This window comes from Balaenoptera acutorostrata, chromosome 18 (assembly GCF_949987535.1).
Source record: "Balaenoptera acutorostrata chromosome 18, mBalAcu1.1, whole genome shotgun sequence".
NCBI lineage: Eukaryota > Metazoa > Chordata > Mammalia > Artiodactyla > Balaenopteridae > Balaenoptera > Balaenoptera acutorostrata.
Window position 1 is genome coordinate 12,945,172 of NC_080081.1, and position 16,776 is coordinate 12,961,947.

The window sequence follows — 16,776 nt, forward strand, 5'->3', positions numbered from 1 at the left end:
ATAGAAAAAAGAAATTCTAGCTGCAGGGGTTCAGGGAAAGACTCAGAATATAAATTGTATTTCAATTGGGCCTTCAAGGATGTTATCAGGTAAGCTGAATAATCTCTGTATATAAATGAAGAAACTAAGATTTAAAATATATTTACTAGGAAATTATTTTCTCCCCTTTTGAAATAGAATGTATTTTTGAAGTAAAAAAATAATAAAGCAGTGACAGGATAGAGTACCATAATAATTCAAGTTAGAGGGATTTCAATCTGCACTCTCATTTTATTAAATAAAATTTCTTAAACTGCGAAAAAAACTAGATAATCCATATGCTAAGCTGCTGACTGTACACTCTAAGATTAAATTGGCTTCAATATAGGCATCTATAGATGTATACATCCTGACCTTCTATTAGCAGACTGAAATTGACTGACTTATATAGTACCTGGGTTTTCATTTCTGATTTCCCTCGTTACGATGCTACTTGTGAGATGAGTGGCAGAGGCTGGGAGTAAAGTCCAGGGCCATGATTCACACAAAAGAAGCCCATGAATCTGCTTCACCAGGACTAAAGACTAATTCCTTTTCATTTCTCGTCTTAGTTCTCATCTTACTTGTACAGAAATTATTCATAATTTTCAGTCTACTCACTGGGTATAATATAACATAGACTCTTAATAAATAGTTCTATATCATAATTAATATATATCAACTATGTATATGGTTTCTAAATGTGACCTGGCTATTACATAACTAGCCTGAAGCTCTGCTCAGATTCAGTTCATCTCCCCAGCTTAGAATTCACCTCAGTCTGAGCTGCATTAGCAGAACTCCTTCATTTTTCCCTAAAGCAACAGAGCTTGCTGCTATTGAGTTTCACTTTAAAGACAGTTTTACCTGTGGAAGAAGTGACTTCCGTTCATTTATAATTATAGAGAGAGGCAGTGTAGCATGGTGGTTAAGAGCAAGGCCTCTGGGATCAAACTGCCTGGGTTTAAATTCCAGCAAGACCATTTATTAGATGTTTAACTTTGGCTAAGATAGTTAACCTTGGTTTCAGTTTTACCGTCTATAAAATGGGGATGACAGTAATATTTATAACACTGTAGTAAGGATTGAGTGTATCCTATACATATGTATTCTTTCTCATATGATATATATGATATGATATATAAAAATATGTAATGTATTATATAAGAGAGAAACCATTTAGAGTAGTATCTTGTATCTATAAGTAATTTGTTAACAATAATATCATTATTATTAGGTATAACTTGTATATTGAGGCCCAAAGACCTTAATTGAAACAGGAGATAGCTGTTGGTAAATTTGTTTATTGTATTTTTGTTTATATATCTACTCCCAGAGTTAAATAACCAAAAACTAATTTTCTGTTTCCCAAAAGTATTTGGATCTTGTCGTCATTTAATTTCAAACTGCAAGTCTAAGTTCAGTTAAAACTTTCATTGCTGGCACCTTGATTAAGCCCTGAGGGTAGAATTTATAGACTTATTGCTGGTTCAACTTGCCTCACCCTGGGGTAACATGTGAAGGAAACCTGGGCCGGAGGAGCTGTCATGGGATGTTTCGATCTATGTTCTTTCTTCTCTGAATGACTTGTATCTTATTACAAATACTTATGAGATTTGAACTATTTGAACTGACAGGCTAAATTGATCAAATGAACTAAAAAACTGTCAAAACCCTACCGCATTTTGTGTTAAAGACAGATGGCTCAATATATATATTTGATGTGTGTTTAAACATATATCCATGTTAGTAAAGTAATAAATATATATGTATATATTTATCTATTAAAAAAAAAAAAGACAGATGGCTCAATGAAGGGAAAGAAGAGAGGATGCGTATCATGCACTGAACTGTGAAATCATTAGCACCACTTCCTACTCTGTTTGTGTTTACCTTTATAATCTCATGCTTTGGGCTTAGCACAGCAGCTAAGGAACCATAGATTTGTTGAATCTTAGAGCTGGAAGGGACCTCGGAGGCCATCTAGTTCTAATCTTCCTTTTACAAGTGAGGAAACAGATTCATTTTGTTTAAACGACATGTAGTTCACATGGACATGATTCAGTGTGAGTTTAAAGGGCGAAATCTTAATAAGATGAAAACTTGTCATTTCACAGTCATCAGAAATCTCTCTGAATTCTGAACTCTTGGGCACTAAAAGAATTTCCAAGTTCTTTTGTAGCTGCTTTGCTCTTTGAAACTTGTTGAAAATACATTAAGAATATCATATCTGAAAATTTATGTTTACTACTGTTTCTTTTTCTGTTGTGTTCATGTGCAAGCAGACCTTCATCAAGAGTCATCACTGAAGTGCAGTCCAGCAACGGTTACATCTGATAAACTGCAAAATGCAGAATCTAGGATTCTTGAAGCTACTGTCAGGTACTCCTGTAATTATCCTTCTTTGGATTTAATTGAAGTTAACTTGTTAGTTCCTTTACCAATCACACTCCATTGAAAAGTGATATACTTTAGCTTCTGAATAGTTATGCTTCCCCTACACACATACATAAACCTACGCATACGTATGCAATCTCAGTTTTTTCTACTAAATGGAGCCAAAGAATCATTAGGCTGGAAAAATATTTATGATACATGATCAAGAATTTATCATAATAAAGGGACTTATCCTAAAACTCCAAAATAGTTCTTTATCTTGACTTCCTTTCCATTCCCAGGAAAGAGCTCTCTGTATTAGAAGTGCTTAACTTGCCGTAAAGTATGTTACATTCCATTGTAACAAACACTCTATTACACTTGAAACTTATTTTCTGATGAAGGGACTTTATATAAAACTTCTGCCAAAAATCGCAAAAACATGGTTCAGGAAGACAGGACTTAGACATAAAAGAAACCTTTCCAGTTTTCCTACTAAGAATGACCATGTAAAAAGAGGTGCTTTGAACCTAATGATGGAAGGACGCACACTGTCTCTCCCTTCTGCCATCCCATCATTTAAAAAAATCTTCGCAGCTAAGAAAGTGATTTGCTGTTCTTTGTTCTATCTGTTTGGAAGCTGAGTTGGCTTTCCTTATAGGGAAGCTGGCATGTTGAGGTGGCGAGTGAAGCTAAAGCATTGTCAGTAGTTGGTATTGCCTCTGAGGGCCCGCTTGGCCTCTCCTCCCTCCCTCCTCGTTCTTTTCTGCTTTATCACAATTCAGAGGCCACAGGAGGAGCTCACAGGATTTTACTTTTATTCCTTCATACAAGTGCACTCACACCTATCTTTTCAGCAATGAAACCTATAGCTCTGGAATCACTTATTCACTAGAACTGGGAAAGAAGTGTGACTCAGTCCTTCCCGCCTGCAGAATGTAGTTTGGAATCTGCTGTTTATGCCCAGACATGATTTTTTCCAATTTATCCCTTTAGCTGGGACCTTCCCTCCACCTCCTCCTATATGTCTTGTCATCTTTTATCAGTACAGTTGATATAATTAAAACAAAAATCAAAACAAAACAAAACGAAAAAAACCCCACTACACTCACAGCAAAACCAGAATGGCTCTTCTGTGAAGGGAGAGCATGCGCAATCAAGTTTTTCCGGGCACGTGAGAGTTTGTGCTTTTACTCCTCTCCTGGGACCAGAAGCACATGTTTGCAAGTTGGTTGGCTGGAGTTAGGGTTACAGTCAGCCTGTGACCACAGGAAACAGCCAACTGGCCCTCCCTGAGAAAGAGTCCATCCGAGGTCTCATTGGCACATGCGTTAAACCAAAAGAATTACACGCCCCTAATCAGTTATATCCAGCCTTTGTGAAGTCAGTGGCCTGGTACTCTTCTTCCAGGACCGTTTGTCTCTCACTTGGGAACCAAGCGAGTTTGGGAGCACATAGGACCCAGATGAAATGTTAACAAGAATCATTCAGACCTCAAATTTGACACTAAGGGAAAAGGGGAGACTTTTCTAAGAGGAGAGTTTTCTTTTCCTCCACAACAGATAATAGGGTCTCTGAATGAACTGAATCCAAATACAGCCAGTTCTGAAGCACTCCCAGGTGAGCTTTTCTGATTTTTCTGCGACAATTCACAAAGCCCTGGATGCGTAATGCTGCCCTGAAAGGAATGTAAGCCTGTCAGGTTAATCACACAATATTAGGTACGGAAACGAACAGCGCAACACGAAACACAGCTACATCATTATTTGCAGTAAATGTTAACTCTAAATAAGTGCAACCTGTCCACAAATGCTGGCCATAAACTAATCAAAAAATAAAATAAAATAAAATCTGATGGATAAACATGAAAAAAAAAAATTCTCCCTGAGAATTTTTTTTTTTTTTTTTAAACTATCAGCACTCATTTAGAGTTTGGGATTCGTGAAAGAAAAGCTTTAAAAGGAGCAAACCTGATTGGCTGTGGCTGCTGCTGCGAAGGGGGCACTTGTTGCAGGAGCTGTTGCCGCAGAGACAGTGGCTGACGTAGCGCTGTGCATCATGGGTACTTTCAGGAGGGGGACCATGGGAGCAATGAACAGGAGGGTGTAGCGTTACGGTAACAGAAGTGGCATTTTGGCATATGGTGAATATCAGAGCAGCAAGCCATCATGGGTTAAACCAGCAGATGGCATGCAATCACAATGCAAAGCAAGGAAGCATATGGGAGAGAAATAAAAAAAAAGGGAAAATAGCTTATTACAAGTACAATTAAAGGAAGTTTTAAAACATCATCAGTGATTCCCAGAAAGGCCAAAGCAGATTACTTTGGTTGATGTATTTATAAACCCTTTTACCTCCAGCACTAGATCGTTCCCAAGTCAGAGTCTACAGTGCCTGTAATAAACGGTGCTCCCAAAAACGTGAAATTGTAATGTCCAAATGAAGTAAGACTATGCAATATTCACTTTTAATCATCATTCTAAGACATCAAAGCCTCGATAATGTAGGCCTAATTTGGGTTAGAATTTTCTTGGAATTAATTGCAGTTAAATTGAATTTTTTGGGTCGATTTGGGCCTGCCTATTTGAACTGGAATTACTGGGGATTGTGGTTTATTTGAGTCAATAAACAGTAGAGCAAAAATCATGGCCTTGATGTAAATTCTAACACAGTCACTGTGAAACAGCCAGACAAATTTTGCCAATGTTTATTTTTCTTTACTCTAAGTGGAATTAATCCATATGTCCTTAAGACAGACTTTTGTACCAAGGCATTGGAATGTGTGGGGATAGCTTATGTATGTACTATTAAAAGTTAACATCTAAGGGAATGGTAAGGTACAAATACTCATCACAAATAAATCAACACAAAATTAAAAAGGATAATAAAGCAAGGCAGTTGAGACATTTGTTTTCAAAATACATCCATTTATAATTTTTTAAAATAAATACTTCTGGGAAACTCTGATAACTCTAACACACAGCAAAGAGGAGATAAAGGCACACCACATGAAACTTTAAAACATTGATGAAATTAGCCTGCCTCTCTGATAAAGTAAGCTTTTTTTTTTTCTTATGCTAAACCATATAAACTATAAAGAGAAACAAAATACAGATCATTAAAAAGCAGACTCGTACTTGTGGTTTTATGTCTTGCAGTGGTTGTTCTAGTCACATTAAGATGGTCATTGTCTTCAGTATACAAGTACATTTTGAAACCTATACATTAACTCTAAAGCCAAATAAGCCTTCAGATCTACCAGTTCCTACAGCATTTCTACAATCTTTGAGATAAATCTCAATCAAGTGAAGGTATTGTACATAATATAAAAGACAAATAAAAAAAGGTTGGAACCTACCAATACTGGTAGCGGGTGTCATGCACAAAACTGACCCTGCATGTCATGCAATGGTAGGTGGAAAAAAGTGAATAAAGGGAAAGAAACAGGTTAGCGGTTTAGAGTTAACATTCAAAGTGAGACTGAAGCACAACCAGAAATAAGTAGGGTTAGTTAACACAGTCTTTTAGAGTCATTCACATGTTCAGTGTGGACACAAATATATCTGACTTATTTTAAGCCAATATTATTCATTACTTTTCACACTTTTGATTCATCTCCATTGACATGATTCTAGTAAGAATGACATGTGATAATGCAGCAGTCACCTTCCTCTAAGACCTTACAGTATCTTACAGACATTCTCAAGTTCATCCTCCAAGGTAGGAAGTGGGTATTTTACAGATGAAAAATCTGAGGCATAGTAACTACTCCAAGGTCATGCATCGTGGGAGTCAAGGCTAAGGCTAGAAATAGAATTCTGTTCCTAAATCCAGGTCAGGTTGTGTATTCACTAAATCACACTGACCTTATTGAATTAAAAGTTTGCTTGTTTGATTGTAAAATGTTTTGTGTCAATAACAATATGAAAATAAAAACAATAATTAAGATTTCGTATCCTCTCAATCAAAGGGTTGCAGGTCAGGTGAATTTTAGATTACTGCTTGAAAGCCCTCAACGTAGGAAGACAGGTTCCCGTGACGGGATGACCGGATGTGTGTGTGACCTATTTTCTGTTATGAGATTCATTATGACAAAGGAGCGGTGGCTAGCAATAAAATCTAAACACTGCAGAGGCAAAACAGCACAGAACTGGGGCTGGGATAGGACCAGGGCTAGGGGTTTTTGGTGTCTAGGTGGGTAAGTGAGAGGGTGGGAAGGAGAGGGGGAGGGAGGGGGATTTCAGCCCTTCCTTGGGAATAGCTGCCTTACCTGTGGGTGGTCTTATTAATGTACTTGAATCAGAAAACTGACCATGAATATAACATATGTTGTGGAATACTGAAAAAAGAATTGTATTGAAAGGAATTATCTACTTCTGGTTCAGCTCCTTAGAGTGAAAATCAAGGTAATGTAAGGATTTAGATAACTGAAGATTGGGTGTCATATGGGTGCCAGAGGAGTAGTCTTTAATGAAGGTGGGTGTACCCACTTAGGGTTTTAGAACTGCTTTCTGAGATATTGGGTGAAGAATCTGAGATGTGTAGGTCCTTATTCTCTCTGCTGAACTGTTCACACCTGAGGGAGACTCTTTGCTTGATCTGCATTTTGATCAGGCCAACATTAACTAGTCAGGAAAAGAGGCTATTTAACTGGGCCACTCCTGGATTCTTCAGCAAACATGTGCTAATATATCCAACTGAAAACACACACACAAACACCTCATGACACCCCATCTTTCTCCAGCCCTATGTTTCTAAACTTCTTCACAATCAAACTTCTGGAAAGTTACCTACACATAAATTTGCACTTCCTTGACCCCATTTATTCTTCAGTCCTCTCCAATTTGGCTTTCATTTTCACCTCTCCACTCAAACTGCATGTCATCAAAGAACTCCATATTTCTGCAATCAGTAAGAACCCTTCCATCCTGAGTCATGGTAACATTTAGCACTTGTCTACTCTCTCTGTAATAAACCACTCTTTTCTCTTGGATTTTCTGATAACACAGACACAGACACATATGCAAACACAGACACACACATACACACACACACACACACACACACTCTACCTCTATATACTAGAGTTTTTCAGGGCTCAGTCTGGTTCCTTTTCATCTACTCTATACTTTTCTTCTGGTATATCATTCACTCCATGGTATCATTCAATTTAGGATTTAAATACTATCTACAAGCTCAAGGCTTCCAAATGTATGTATTCCGCCCAGATAGCTCCTCTGAGCTCCAGGTTTTTCCATCTAACTGCTTATCTGGCCTTCCTACTTGGATTTCTCACAAGCATCTCAAATTGAACATGTCCAAGCATTGACCTTTTCCACAGCATCTGTTTCTCCACCTCAGGAAATGCTAGATGGACATCACCATCGATGTCGTAGCTCTAGCCTAAACTGAAAGTTCTCCCTGACACCACTTTCCCTCGTGAAATTCCCTGGTCCAACTCACCAATAAGACAAAGCAGTTCTGCTTCTAAAATGCATCTTGTGTTTGTCTGTCGGTCCATCTTCACTGCCACTTCTCATGGCCTGATCACCATTTTATGATCTGGGATCGGCTATGCAGTAACATCCTAACTGGTCTTCCTGCCTCCATTCTCGTCCCCCGCTTTAGTCCATTCTCCATTCTGCTGGCAGAGTAAACCTTCCCCAATACAGGTCTGTTCACTTCTCTGCTGGAAATGATTCATTGCCTTCTCATTGCTTTTAGGATAAAGGTTCCCATGGTCTAGTCTCTGACTATCTCCCCAGCTCATCCTATACCCCTCCCCCGGCCCCCATGCACCAAGCTCCAGACAGATTAGCCTTTCATTTCTTTGAAATGAACTCATCACACTTTTGTCCTACTTCTGGGCTTCCTCACAAGCTCTCCCCACTGCCTAAAATCATCATTACTCCACTCTTCATTTTCCAGGTCTCGAGGTATATGTTGCTTCTTTAAAAAACTGTTCAATTGTTCTTTTACCTACCTTCACATGCCACTTAAATCAGTTTCCTATTTTAAACCTTACTGAACTCTTTACTTTTTCATTCATTATACTCATAAAAATTTTTAATTATATATTTCTATGGCTATTTATTGAAATCCACCTCTCCTCTTCCACTGTAAACCCTGGAGGGCAGGGTTCATGTCTGTCTACGTCTATGGGGCACGTGGTAAACAGTCAACTGAATGAATGTTCTCAGCCACCAGTGAGAGTGTGTTGGGAGCAATTTGTTCCTAAAAGTTATTAAAGTACCCAGTTTGTGAATGATTTCAAAGTCAACCATGGCTGGATTCAAAATTATCCCTATAAAAATTCCATGTTATTCTCTCGCATTCCAATGTGGATGGGCTTTCTTGCAGCACTTTCCTTTCCTGGACACACCTGAATGTCACTGGGTTGCAAATCATCAACAGCAGCTGCTACAGCCACCCTGGGCTAGGACTGGAACCGTCCTTTGGCTTCAGTTCAGGATGTGCCTGAAATGCTCAACCAGAGTAATTTGATGAGCATCTCTCTCTATGTGGCCTAAAAGTGATATGAATATTGGAAACACGTAATTTTTGCAATGTGTGGCTGTCTTACTCAGTGGCAGATTCTGGTCCTGATCTTCTTTCTAAGCCCCATCTCTGCCTTTTCACCCCACTCTCTCCCACCACCCGCCCCCGCCCCTGCCCCAAACACAGCCCCTTTAGTACTTTACACTGAGCTACAACGGACAACTTGTTATTCCTCAAGTACACTCTTCCCAATCCATGCTGTTCCCCCTGCCTGGGATGCTCTTCCCGCACTGGTAAGATTTTCCTTTCAAAGTCCTAAGCAAATTTCTCCTCCTTTGGAAAGTCTTTCTTTCTCCATATCCTTCGTCGCCACCACCTACTGCACATCCGATGGCCAAATACATTGTCTCTTGCTTCCTCATTCTCAAATCGCTTTGCCCATTCCCTAAGGTAGCCCTTCACGCTTTGCATTATATTTGGTTTTTGCCTTGTTCTGAACTCCGTTGTATGCCCCTACTGGCTTTGGAACCCAGAACAGACTATGTGTTCAACAGTGGCTTGCTGAATTCAACAGGATAAATACATTTTGCTATGGTTATACAGATAGGGTTTCCACTAAACACTGACAAATCTTTCACCAAGGTGTGTGATAAACTTATGTAATAGTCTGGTTTCTGATCGTTAGGCAATATTTGTGCTAGCACCTCCCTGTTCTACTTACTCTGTATTTCCAATATAATGAAATAAATCAAGGAGAGAGTCAGTAGGTCGTCTTTGCTCTGACCGGCAGAAGCATTTCACTAAGGCACTAATTCTATTAACAAAGACTTCTCAATTGTTTTCTGCTTCAGTTGCACAAACATTTCAACTCTAGAATCTGTGAGTAGAATTATCTGGACAATTCCATGAATCATATATTCCACTTTACAGCAAAGGCATAGCCTCAGTTTTCCCATCTGCAAAATGCAAATAATTACGCCTGCCACTTGGCGGAACTATCTTGAAGGATAATGAGATAAGAACACTTAGAGGAACTCAGAATAAACCTGTCAGAGAAATGCCAAGAATTATTATGCTGCTATTTCTGTGTGTGTGGTTTTTGTCACTTTCCTAACATAGCAAAGAAAAAGTATAACCACTAGGTTAAAATAATGCCTATCAAAAAAGGAAAAATCCCACCCACTGCAAATGTGCTAAGGCATCAACCAGGGTGATAATTATATTAGCATGGGTTTGGAGAAGAATCCCATATTTTGCGTAATATTTTAAATTAATATCTCCACAGCCTGGAGGCAGAATCCCTGAAATTCAAAGTCACATTGTATCACTGGGAGAATTTTAGCAGCATATCAGAAACTTCACTGTGAATGACCTTTCAATAAAGGGTAACTTCCAGGAGAACATAAAATGGTTTTTTGTTTCACATTTATGATAATTGTTAATGTAAAGCATTTATAGAAAAATCAAAATCTGTCAGTTTAAAAGCAATGAGCCCCTCATTTACTAAGTTAAAAAAAATTATTTTTGAACACCATCACTTAATTTTCAGAGTTTAAAACAATGATTAACAAAGAATGATTATTATGATTATTATTTTAAATTAGGTTGAAAATGTGGCTTATGAGAAAGAGTGCCTGAAATAAAAACTAGAGCCAAAATAAACACTGAATTTTCTGTTATGGATTTAATGGGGGGAAGGACTATGCTAATTTCCTTTTAATAAGATTATCCTTTCATCATTTAAGAGAAACGTGAAAACTTCATAGAAGTTGAAATACCATTTCAGAGCATGAGATCCACATGTTTGTTCACTGTGATATTTATGTCATGTTACAGATGGAAATACTTCTAATCCACAGAGTTAAGTGGGCTAGGACCCACTTTTCTTCTCCCAAAGCCCACTCTATTGAGAGTTGCTGGACACACTTGAACAGTTCTTAAAGAGTCCAGCAGGGGGAGGAAGTGCACAACCACAGCACCCAGAACAGCCTTTAGGTCCTCAATACAAGCATTTCATCAACAATAATCAGGCCCTTGCAAAAGGGACGCTATTCGTTCTTGCTTTGGAAGTCTTTAAATGGTTTCCAGGTGAAATATTTTTAAATGAGAATTCTTCCAGTGATTTAACAAGTCAGTCATTACTGAAGTGTTAAATATGAGTTAGAGGCCTTCAGCCTTTTGCATGGCTTAGCTCCAGGGTTTCAGAGGCATTCCCAGGAAATGGTAGTGGCATTACTACCCAGTCTTCAGAAACAGACTTGTCCTTTTCTGTTTCTCCCCTCAGTATATCCTTCCACAATTTTTTTCTCTTAAAATATCTAGTGACAAGGTCTATCAAATAAGACACTTGTAGAAATCACACAGGACCTTCAGATAAGTTTACCTTCTAGTAATTATTTTATAAACATGCTATATCAAGTGGATTACAAGTACAATCACTGCTGTGCTACAACTGTACTGAAATGTCACTAATTAAGGTTGTCATAGGACAAGACTGAAGCCCCAATAATTACTGATTTGGAGACTCATTCTACAGGTCTATGAGTCTATTTATTTTAAGAGAAGAGCAGAACTAAAATAAGAAAACTATATACTAAGAACCACTTTACTAATGTAATTTATATTTTTACTACAATATAAATATTGTTAGGTTAATAATTCATTTCAAAGTGTAGATTTTATATAAAGAATAGGATAGAAATATTTATTCAGCTCCCTCCTATGTTAATTCCTGATATGCTACAGGATTTAAGAACATGGATAATAAACGTGAAAGGTCCATCCATGTGGATTGGGATCAATATGGTTTTTTTTTTGGATAAGATTGTTATTCACCTAGATTGACCTTCAAGCCACTGTCATGGGCTGAAAATTTTGACTTCAAACTAAGAACTCAATGGACAGCCTTCTCACTAAAGCCTAAGTCACTCCCTGGTTCTTTTTTTATTTTTATTTTTGACACTCCAGCAAATTTTATTTTGCAAATGTTATCCCTTCTTTTAGCTCAGACTAAAAGGTCGAAACCCCAGTCATTTATGGTGACTCTTTGTGTTTGTATATGGTGAATGTAGGTCTGTGGTCAGGGAGGTGGGTAAAACAACAGAGGAGGGTTGGCGTGCATTGTACTTTTGTTTCTTCACTTTTATCCGATGTTTTATGCCAAGGTCTAAAGGAGGACTCTGGCCTCCGCCTATGGAGGCTGGCTGCTGTCATGTCATGTACATCGAACTGGTCACAGGGAAACTGGGTTCTAGGTCTTTTTCTCTTTAGTAGTGCCACCTTGGGAAGTCACTGCACATTTAGGGGGCCTCAGCTTTCTCATCTGTAAAACAATCAATTGGATGAGGAGATCACTAAGAATCCTTTAAACTTCAAGATTCTGTGATTAACAGAATTCATTTCTTAGTAGGATGACAGAGTTAAAGCACCTTAGCACCTAATATTATCAGGCATTGGCTTAGAAACTGAGGATAAGAGTTCTCTATATTTGTGAACTTGGTGGAAGTTGAGAAGGATGGCAAAAGAGATAGAATGGATGTAAAAATATGAGTAGAGGATTGCTTTAATTTGAATAGCCTCTTTTTTTGTTTGTTTGTTTTGTTTTGTTTTGTTTTGTTTAGTGCTCTGAATAGGAATAGGAAAAAAAAAAGGTTAGTATTTACTGGAATTGCTATTTTTAGGTCATTCAGGGTTAATGACAAATTTCAATTGTCACACATAAGAGGTCTTACTTACATAAACAATTTTTACACAGCTTGTGTAAATACAAGAAACCAAAAGCCCTAACAGCTGTTTGCTTCTCATGGGTTCAAACTGTCACTTAACTCTATAAAATATTTGGCTTTAGAATCCTAACAGTCTTTAGCTATTGTCCCAAGCAAGGTAAATTATCTAGATAGCTAGGACAATGATGAGTTTCAGGCTGTATTTATCGTCCCTTTAAAAGCAAACTAGATGCCACCAAACAGCTTAAAGGAATGAGAAGAAAGCACATGACCGGAGGGCACACGGACACAGGACTTGGAACTGTCAGGGCACGTACCTGTCGGAATGAATGCCGTGTGCTGCTGCAGCTGTGCACTGGTGAGAGCTTGCTGGTAGTGCAAGACGCTGGGATTAAAGACGGTGCTGGCACCGTTGCTTTTTTCAAGTGCTTGTCTCTTTGGTAAAGGATGAAGAGCACCAGGAGGAAAGGCCTATAAGTGAAGAATTGGATAAGATGTGTATAACTCACAGTGAACACATCTTCAGCGTCCACAGAGATCATCAATTGCAACATACTTTAAAACAATGACAGCTAAGGAGATGCGTCTGCCATGCACCTTAATTTAAACAGCGGCAAAGTCGAATGAGTGAGAGTTTGTTACCGAGAGCAAAGCATGATTTCTGTCATCCAAAACGGTAGCATCTTAACTAAGGAAAAGAAAAGCTATCAAGCAACAACAACGAAAAATGACTTCAGCTTTCAAAATGAGTTAAACTAGTCTAAGTGGGGAAAGAAGCATTTGTGTTATTATTAATACCTATTCTTTTCCTTAACGAAATGGCGATTTCTTGAATTTAAAGGTTAATTAGAATTACAATGAGCATTTTTCCAAGCCAAGTAATTTAATTTTGCTTCACTCTTTTGGAAAAGGTATTAAAATTTGTTAGGATTAATTTATTCCACATATTACATATGAAAATGAGATGGCTAAACACCTTATTGAATTTTTTTTCATTAATTAATAATAATGATTGTTTGCAACCAATATTTTACAAGTAATACAAATCTCAGATGGTTCTCTGAAAAGCTACATGCAAAGCGAAAGGTGAAAGGTCAAAGTACCAGGTCTACAGATGCTTCGAGAGGTCGCTTCATTGCTTTGGCAGTCGACTGAGTCTTTTAATAACAGGCAGCGAGCACATGATGGCAGTGGGCCAATGGGATTCAAGCGAATTAACATACAGGTAAACAGCAAGCAGAGGTGCATCATGGGAACGGCATTGCATTGTGGATAGGTGAGAAGGAAAAAAATATTCTGAATGCAATATACAACGTACAAAACACTAGGCATGCACAACAACAAAAATGTTCTCTAAAGAAATGAATATTACACCTTAAATTAGTATTGAAGCAAAAATGCATCTACTATACCTTAGTTAAAAGCATATAAGAGAGTAAAATATAGATGTTTGAAATTCAGGAAAGTTAATTAAAACAGCAGCTTGCATACATACCATAAGCATTTTTTACATTGCTTCAGAAAAAAATGCAAAACTTTTAAGGGCCACAGGATTGAAGAACTTCTGATAAGTTAGTTTTCAAATATAAAATAATGAATGCACTATGTATAACATCCAAGTTATAAGATCCAAGTTGAAAAAAAAGATAATATCTTTAACTTTTATAAAAATAATTTTTAATGAAGATCTAGCCTAACAAAATGAAGCGGCAAACTGAGACAAACAATTCAGGCAAAAAAATATTCAAACACAAGATTATTTAGGCAAAACTGTTTGGGTTTGGATCTTAGTTTTTTGTCTGAATTATGTGGATAATTGTCTCAATTTTTCTCTTCACTTTGCTAGTGTGGATCTGGTAACGTGGAATAAGGCTCCAAACTTAACAAGTTTTGAATTTGCATAGTAGGTTTCTCAAATTTCCTGCTTTTATTCCATCATACGGTTTCTAATGACTAACTTATCATCCATTCTGTTTTCCACCACATTTGAAATTTTAATTCAATTTATCGCAAACAACTTACCAGATTACACTAAGAAAATACCCTTTAAAGGGTATTTAGTGTCCTCAGGTATCAAAATAATTTATATTTAATAATTCTAGTCGTACTTTTAAGTATAATCAGTGACCAACCCAGTTAACGAGATGTGGGAAACTCTTGGCTAGAACAAGTACAACAGCTAAAAATAGCAAACAGCTAAAAGATAGCAAAGAACTGCTTGGACTATTAGAAGTAAAATAATATCTTTAACTTATAACCATACTTGTGGGCAGATAGTTTCGTTTAAACAGCTGAAATAATAATAAATAGTGATTGATTTAGACCATGATGAAAAAATTTTCCTGTTCCTTGATGACTGTTGTAAAAAAAATCTAAAAATTTAATGATGGAATTCTATGAAAATAAAGAAATTCAAAGGAATAGCTCCAATGCAAACAAAAGAAATGAAATACCCATTTTCTATGTTTAGCACAATAGGTAAATCCCTAAGGTTTGCACAATAAATACAAAATGTTTTATTCTAAACTTCCAAGTTACAGCTATGGCATTTGAAAGAAAATGGGATAGTATTTAACCCTCAAACTGGGAAACAATGAATATCTTCCTTGGCCAATAAAGAGCTGTTCATCATCATTTGAAGACTCAGGATTAAAAGTATGGAAGTGATAGGAGGTAAAGGAAAGAGCTAAGGGTGGAGCGGGGTGGAGACTAGCAATAAAGCGTAAAGGACTACAGGTAGAGGAGAGGCTTAGAATGGCCAGTGGAGAAGCTGCTTTGGAAGGCAGTCTGGATCGAGGCCATCACATAACATGCAATCATTGTTCTTCAGGCAGAATTGTGAACATTTTCAAAACCCACCAAGCTTCACAGTGAGAAAGCTTCTTTGAATATTCTTTCCTCAAATGTCAGTTTGCCATGATGTAACTTTCATGACACCAGTTTTGTTTAAAATCTTTCATTCCTGTATAGTTTTACACTGCTAGATAATGCAATTTTTAAAAATAAAAAAAATTTTTTTTGCTTATATTAGTCTGTACTGACTACATAAAGCTGCATAGCCTGTTCTCACAGAGTACACTAACAACGTTAACCGGATGGTTAAACTCAAAACCATTTTGGCCTCAACTTTCTGGTTTCAATTCTTCCCTTCACTTTTCCAGTCTTTGAGAGGTATAGAACAAATCTGCTCTTGGGTTGATCTTTTCTGACATGCTAACTAGAAGAGTGATTATGTCTCCACAGGCTGGTATTTATGAACAAAATTTTGATTTAACAGAGTATCATTTAATGAAGTCTCCAAGTAGAAAAAAGAAATATTAAATATTTCTCCTTAGGATGGACACCTGAAAGGTTAACGTTCTCTTTTTTTCCCAACCTTAGTTTGATGAAATGCAATTTCGACAGAACTTATAATAAACTAGGAATTTAAAGAAGCTGAGAGCCCTAAACTGAGCTGGACAGTGACAGCATTTCCCTTTCCGCCACTCCGTATTTGGGGTTTTCTTTACTAAATGCAAACATCTTGTCTTTTCAAGGAAACACTAAGGTCTTGGAGGGTCGAGTGTACCTATTAATATCTTGCACACCTCACACTTTGAGGCACATGTGTAGAATGTTTTTGAAAAACTGTATGGATGAATAATCCTGTTCTAATGTGGCTTTGTAGTACACAGAGGTTCCGTTTTAGAGGGTATTATGTGGCTGCAGGCGTATGTTTACCTATATTGAAAGATCTTCAGGCTTAAAATAGGCCTGAGAGATCCCCAAGCCCGGTGCACCCTGGGAGCTTCCTTAGGCACCTATGCAGAGAGCGAGGTTCTCTTTAATTGAGCCCCTACCGTGTGCCAGGCACTGGGCACCCATTCTTGCTGGCTTCACCAACATTTCTGATCCTTTGCCCCCTCTGGGCTTTCTCCAGCCTTATATACATACAGCCAGGCTTTTCATTTTCTGGATCAAGGAGCAAGCCAACTTCAAGTCAAGGCAAGCCAACCAAGGGCCCGGCATTAGAGGCAAAGACCAAACCTGAGGAGTCAGGAAATGCTGACGACAGTAATCAGAGCTGCCACTCGAACGTGGAAGAAAAGGATGTGGACGAGTAGGATGCGATTCAAAGTTCCTGTACGTGTTTTCTTGAACAACTGGCACTTATCTAGCT

General features: G+C 37.7%; 1 protein-coding gene across 9 annotated transcripts in view; it reads right to left on the bottom strand.

Moving 5' to 3' along the window:
* The window catches only part of MBNL2 (muscleblind like splicing regulator 2), a 159,951-nt gene that overhangs the window by 21,754 nt on the left and 121,421 nt on the right, over nt 1-16,776 (bottom strand). For 3 of the 9 annotated variants that reach the window (XM_057532668.1, XM_028162512.2, XM_057532669.1), the window contains 4 exons: nt 13,721-13,774; nt 12,935-13,088; nt 5,753-5,788; nt 4,365-4,459 (listed from right to left, as the gene is read on the bottom strand). In XM_057532668.1, coding sequence (XP_057388651.1) covers nt 4,365-4,459; nt 5,753-5,788; nt 12,935-13,088; nt 13,721-13,774 — 339 coding nt within the window. Of the gene's footprint in view, nt 1-4,364; nt 4,460-5,752; nt 5,789-10,561; nt 12,215-12,934; nt 13,089-13,720; nt 13,775-16,776 lie in introns of those variants that run through there. The other 6 variants (XM_057532671.1, XM_057532672.1, XM_057532675.1 and 3 more) reach the window with 6 other exon arrangements.